The sequence below is a fragment of the Cicer arietinum genome, chromosome 1 (genome assembly GCF_000331145.2).
Source record: "Cicer arietinum cultivar CDC Frontier isolate Library 1 chromosome 1, Cicar.CDCFrontier_v2.0, whole genome shotgun sequence".
Lineage (NCBI taxonomy): Eukaryota > Viridiplantae > Streptophyta > Magnoliopsida > Fabales > Fabaceae > Cicer > Cicer arietinum.
In genome coordinates, this window is record NC_021160.2 from 6,737,704 (window position 1) to 6,744,064 (window position 6,361).

General features: G+C 29.6%; 1 protein-coding gene across 3 annotated transcripts; it reads left to right on the top strand.

Moving 5' to 3' along the window:
- The first annotated feature begins 947 nt into the window (after window positions 1–947).
- LOC101503318 (protein PHR1-LIKE 2-like) lies at window positions 948–5,624 on the top strand. 3 transcript variants are annotated; one of them, XM_004486332.4, is made up of 7 exons: window positions 948–1,087; window positions 1,259–1,496; window positions 3,430–3,506; window positions 3,588–3,642; window positions 4,214–4,292; window positions 4,401–4,470; window positions 4,969–5,624. In XM_004486332.4, exons 2-7 carry the CDS (start codon window positions 1,298–1,300, stop codon window positions 5,437–5,439), a joined length of 951 nt encoding a protein of 316 aa, XP_004486389.1. In that variant the 5' UTR covers window positions 948–1,087; window positions 1,259–1,297; the 3' UTR covers window positions 5,440–5,624. The 3 variants fall into 3 exon arrangements, with proteins under 3 accessions (XP_004486389.1, XP_004486390.1, XP_027186962.1); XM_004486333.4 differs by having other exon boundaries at window positions 950–1,087; window positions 1,251–1,496; XM_027331161.2 differs by lacking the exon at window positions 948–1,087 and having other exon boundaries at window positions 1,094–1,496; window positions 3,588–3,600.
- The last annotated feature ends 737 nt before the right edge of the window (window positions 5,625–6,361 follow it).

Below are 6,361 nucleotides of genomic sequence, written 5' to 3' on the forward strand. Positions count from 1 at the left end.
ATAAATTACAGAAACAAAACAAAGAACAATAATGCAACATCAATCATGGGGGAGTTGACCATAAGAAAAAAACACATCATTTACCATCATTTTTAACTTTTCCACAGGAACAAACCATAGCTACAACTACAGAAAACCAAACCTTAAATAAAATAATAAAAAGCAAGAGGTATTATTAAAAAAAAAAAAAAAAGAAGAAGAAAAGTGGTGAAATGATTTATTGTAATTTGGAACACTGACAGTGCTGAGTGTGTTATGGCAATATATTTGCTTTCCTTGCCTTTCTTCACACAAACAACTGACTCCATTTGCAGACCAAATAAAAAGACAGGATGACGTAGTTGCCATAGGTGAGAGAGAAAAAGTGAGAGACAGACAAATATAATAATAAAACTTATTATTATTATTTTGTCAAAAAATATTATTATTTTTATTATTCAATTGTCAAATATCAATAATTAGAAAATATTATTAATGTTTTATTAAAAATGAAAATCAAATACTTGTGATTTAATTCTCTGACTTTTTACTTTTAACTAAATAGTTTAATTAAGCGTAAAAATGTCATTTAAATAACAACTATATCTTTAAATTTTTACCTTGTTTTAATTATTAAAATTCCCAAAAATTCTCTTATAAAATAAAAGACCTGAAAAAATATTATTTAATTAATTTTATAAATTAAACCAATGAAAAACACATTGAAGAATCAAATTAGAGAAAAAAAAAACATATATATAGAGAAATTGGGTTAAAAGATTCATTTAGATATGTTTTGTAGTTTTAATAGATTGTATAACTATTTTTTTGGGTGAAAACTTAGTAACTACAGTTACATTAATCACAAATTCAAAGACAAAATAATTATTTACTTTAATAACAATAAGATATAATAGTTATATATTAACAATAAAATAATAATAATAAGAGAGAGAGTTAATGTCACAAAGACAATAACCCTTAAAAATTTGGTGTTTTTTAATTTCATTTGTAACTTTTGTTCATTGATTCACCAAAAGCAAAAAGAGCAGAAAGGGACAAGATCCCCGAAAGGCGTGCCATTTTCAGAGTCAGTTTGAGTCGTACGGTGTGTTGTTATTATTATTCTTATTATTATTATTTCATTCATCTTTTAAACTTTTTCTCACTGAAATGGGTAGTTGTTGAGTTGTTATTTACTTCAACTTCGATTAATGGATCTGCTCTTCTTTTCAAATTCAATTTGATTCTAAAAAGTTTCTACCTTTTAGCTTTTTAGTTTATTGGGTTTTCACCATTTGAACAAAAAAGAAAGAGGATGTATCCAAGATTGATACACCCCCATGAAGGGATTGTTGGACAAGAAGATTTGCAAGGTGGTGTTGGTGTTGGTGTCTCTAATCATAAGGGTGACCCTTGTCTTGTTTTGACTGCTGATCCTAAACCTCGTCTTCGTTGGACTCAAGACCTCCATGAACGATTTGTTGATGCTGTTACTCAGCTTGGAGGTGCAAGTAGTAAGTATCTTTCTCAAATTTTAAGCCTTTCTTTTTCCCTCATTCAATTTTTTTTTTATACCATTTAGGTAATTAATTTCCTATTATTTTTTATATAAATGTTTCTTTCTTAAATTAGTTGTTTGTGATGTGTTGAGAGGGATTGACAATTAGCCGAATCAATTGAAAATTAGTTTTAGAAATTAGTTTTAGAGTCAATTCGACGATTAATTTATTAAATTTGGTGGAATATAAGGTTTACTTGGTGTGTGAAGTGGGAAAGTTACAAAGGACAGTGAATATAAGAAGTGATAAGAAGGTTTAGGGTTCGATTCTTTGACTGGATTAAACATCACAATAATCAATAATCAATGTATTACAGTTAAGAATAGAGAGCGTCGCAATCTTGCAATCGTCGTTTGAAATCATAGACCAATCAATATTGTTACGGAGTAAAGTTGATACAATCTTGCAATCGTCGTTTGAAATCATAGACCAATCAATATTGTTACGGAGTAAATTTGATACAATCTTGCAATCGTCGTTTGAAATCATAGACCAATTAGTATGATTTTGTATTTTTTTTTATGTTTACACGTATGTAGCCTTCTTTTTTTATAGTTAGAGATTGTATTTAATGTTTGTTAATGTTTGTTAAATTGATTTGGTTAAATTCTTAAGTTAGCGTTTTGTTTTTTAGAATTATCTTTCGATCAATTTTGTTGTAAGATTTTGTAACTTAGTTAAATCGTACAAAATAGTAAAATACAAAATAGTAAAATACAAACATTTACAAAATCTTATAACAAAGATTTTGTTGTAAGATTTTGTAAATGTTTGTATTTTACTATTTTGTTTGTAGTCTATTGAGTTTCTCTTTGAAAACAATGAAGTTGTGTTTACCGATAACGAAGTCATGTTTAGAAATACGAATATCTGAGTTTAATTCCCAATTCACACGTGATCTCTCAAATATAATTTTAGATGGACTTGAATATGATTCTAAATGTTATCTCAAATATAATTTTAGATGGACCTGAATATGATTCTAGGCTGATGATATAAATAGGATTATAATTTTAAAACTTCGATTTACAATAACACTACTAAAAAGGATCAAATAATACAATGTCTCAAATACTAATTGAAGAATGGAAAAACAAACAGAGTTTCCTAAAAGAATTACTTCAAGGATGAAATATTATATGTACATCTTTTTTTTGTTACATGAAATAACTTATCCAAGTATGCCATCATGTAGATTGGTATGTGTAGAATGCATCACGTAAATTGATATGTGTAGAATGTATCATGTAGATTGGTATGTGTAGAGTGCATCATGTAAATTGGTATGTGTAGAGTGCATCATGTAAATTGGTACGTGTACATGGATTAAAATTTATTTTACCAATTTTTTTAATTATTAAAATTGCATTTTTTTATTAGGGATTCAAATTTAAAGATTAGAATAGGAACTCAAAGATGTTTAAGGCCCTGATAGGGGTGAATTTTGAACGTTAAAAATAAACATTCTTGATATAATTCTAGAGTGAATTTTGAATTTTAAAAATAAACATCCTTAAACTTCAATTTAGGAAACTAAACTAGGAAAAGTCAAATCACGATTCTTTTCTTGCAAAAACGATTAAAGATATCATGTATATGAATAATTTACAAAAAGATATAATGAGAGATCTTATAATGTTTGATAAATAAATACACATTCAGTACTATTTAGTACTAAAAGGTTTAGATTAATTTCTAACTTCAATTGAAAATTTGTTAACTTGTTTGATTGCTATTTAGTACTAAATTTATTAGCTTGATCTATTTGCAAAGTAGCTACTAAAATCTACTTTCCATTTCTTATCTAGTTTCAGTTGAGATCTTAATGTTTAGATTATCATCGATATTCGATACAATTTTCTGACTAGGTTTTGGATGTTATCTGCAGAAGCTACACCAAAAGCAATCATGCGGACCATGAACGTCAAGGGTTTGACTCTATTTCATTTAAAGAGTCATCTTCAGGTTTGTTAAATTCTCTCAATGCTACTATGTCCAATTTTAATGCATCCAATGAAAGTTAAACTTTTCCTTGCTGCATTGCAGAAATACAGACTTGGTAAGCAATCAGGGAAAGATATAGGGGAGGGATGCAAAGATGGTATGCTTGCCACTCTCCTCTATGGACTTTCTAGTTATGATCCTGTCATTTGAATTTTTTTGGGTTCATTGTGTTGAGTGGTGTTTTTTTTTGCCTTTCCGCGTCCTAAAAGAAAGGGTCTTTTAGAATTTTATTCTTCATGAAGTATGAATCAACGCCATAATAATACATAATGTGTATATTTGGATGAGTAGTGAGTTTGGCAAAATCATGGTGACACCGTGATTTTGTTCAAACTCCAAATTGTAGTTTCTTTAAAAATCGTGGTGACTCACCGTGATTATGTCATTCTCACTGTGAATCCATGCACACTAGCAACTTAGTTATATCGTCGACACAGACGGCTGAGGTCCCTGCCGAATTACGATTAGTAATCTAATTCTGGCAAAAAAGATAACCAAGTCAATTTATGATCAATACACTAATAACTCTTTGAATTTGTACAATTCACTATGGATAATTGTTCCTGAATTGGAAGAAAGCTTGCCAAGACTTGGTAAATTGTAATTATACCAAAGTTTTCTGTTATTTTCTTGGCTTTTTCAACTGATTGGTTGAAAATTTATGAAAGGGATGACGGGTTCCTATCTTTTAGAAAGCCCTGGCACAGATAACACTTCTCCAAAGTTGCCGACTTCCGATACAAACGAGTAAGGAAATCCATTAATTTGTGCCCAAAAAATAAATAATTCTTCTTCATGTGGATGTCTCAGTGGTTGGAATAACCAAATTGAAGGAGTAATTAATTTTGTTCCTAGGGGTTATGAAATCAAGGAAGCTTTGAGAGCGCAAATGGAAGTGCAAAGTAAACTACATTTGCAAGTCGAGGTAAATTTCATTTTTTTCATTGTGCAAATTGTGTATCCAATATGGCTTAATGAATTTCTACCACATTATTTGGTAATTTATTGGAATACATTTTCACATCAATTGTGATTGAAACCAGTTGTTACTTGTTACTTTTATTTTGTGACATTATCAATATACTACCTATGCCTCTTATTATAATCTCCTTTTGCTACTTTCAGGTATATTAAGAAAAGTAAAAAGTAGGTAGTGTATTTAACATATCTATTTTGTGTATGGATTTTCTTAAAATATCATTTTTGTGTATAGATGTGTTCAACTCTGACTTTTCATTTCTCGAGATTATTAATAAGGGATATATTTTTCTATAAAAAATCTATCTTGTAATTTGAAATGGAACTTATATTTAGTGACAACTTTTAAAAAAAGATGAAGCTTATATTTAGGGTCGGAGATAGTATTCTTTTGAAAAGAATTAGTGGATAATGCATATTAATTTAAAAAACAATCACATTGTAGGCAGAGAAGCACTTGCAGATTCGCCAAGATGCAGAGCGAAGATACATGGCTATGCTCGAAAGAGCTTGCAAGATGCTGGCTGATCAATTCATTGGAGCTACGGTTATAGACACAGACAATCAAAAGTTCCAAGGAATTGGAAACAAAGCACCAAGAGGCTCCTTAGTTGATCATCTTGGTTTTTACTCCTTGCCATCTACTGAGGTGGCCGGAGTGAACGCTCCCGAAGAAGAAATTCCTCCATGTCTACCGTCCCAAAGAGCCGATTGTTCAACTGAAAGTTGTTTAACATCGCACGAGAGCTCTGGAGGATTGACTTTGGAAGGATCTCCGGGTGTCGGGAAAAGGAGAATGCTAGGCATGGACTCTATGGCAGCACCTTTGATTTGGAGTGAAGCCAAGATGAAAACTCAAGCAATCAATTTAGCTCAAGGTAATAATCCTCTTGGGATAACTAGGTATGGTATGTAAGCATGGAAGTTCTAATCAATGGTTCAATATCTCATAATATAGAGATACCATTGTGCTTCCTTTCTTTTCATATTTGATTTCTTTAAATTAGTAGGGAACAAAGGTGGAATTAATTTTTATTATCCATTTTGTAAATTCAAACTACTCTATGGCTTTAAACATTACATAAAACTAGCTTTTGACCATACATAATGGTGTTTTTGGTGTTTTTAAGGATATCTTAATTGTTTTTTGCACCATGATTAATAATTAGTGGCGAAATCATGAGCAACAACAACTTTGAATGAATGAGGTTATTTATTGCAGTAATTTTTTGGACATTTTTCCAAATATCCCTAGTAGAAAATTGTGATACATCCAATGAATGCATCCATTAATATTAAAAAGACAATCATTGAATGAAGGTAAAAATATCTTTTAAACAATAAATACTTCTCGAAAGTTGTGACTTTTTCTTATAAATAAGACCAAACAATCCTTCAAAGTTTTTTTTCTTATAATAAGAATCACAGAACGTAATTAATAGTGGTGTTTTAGTTTTTGATTTTTATGTCAAAACTATTAATGTTTTGGAAATATAAGATCTAGTTTTGCATTTTCTTCAACTGTACCCTTATTTGGAAAAATACATGAAAAAGTGTAATGCACTTTATGATAAATAATAGGGGATTAAATAAGGTATTTTGGTCTGTATATATGATTATTTTTAAAATCTATGTGTAATAATTTTAAACATCAATTTAATTGATATGAGATGAATAAGGATTATTTTGAACCATCAATATTTGGGTCACTGCTCACACTATATTAGAGATAGGAGATCCAATGAAAATAAAAAGTAAAATATATATATAACTGGTTTGACTTAAAAATGAATGCCTTCCCTAATTCCCTAAACAAAATATTTGTTTCTCTAGTCAAT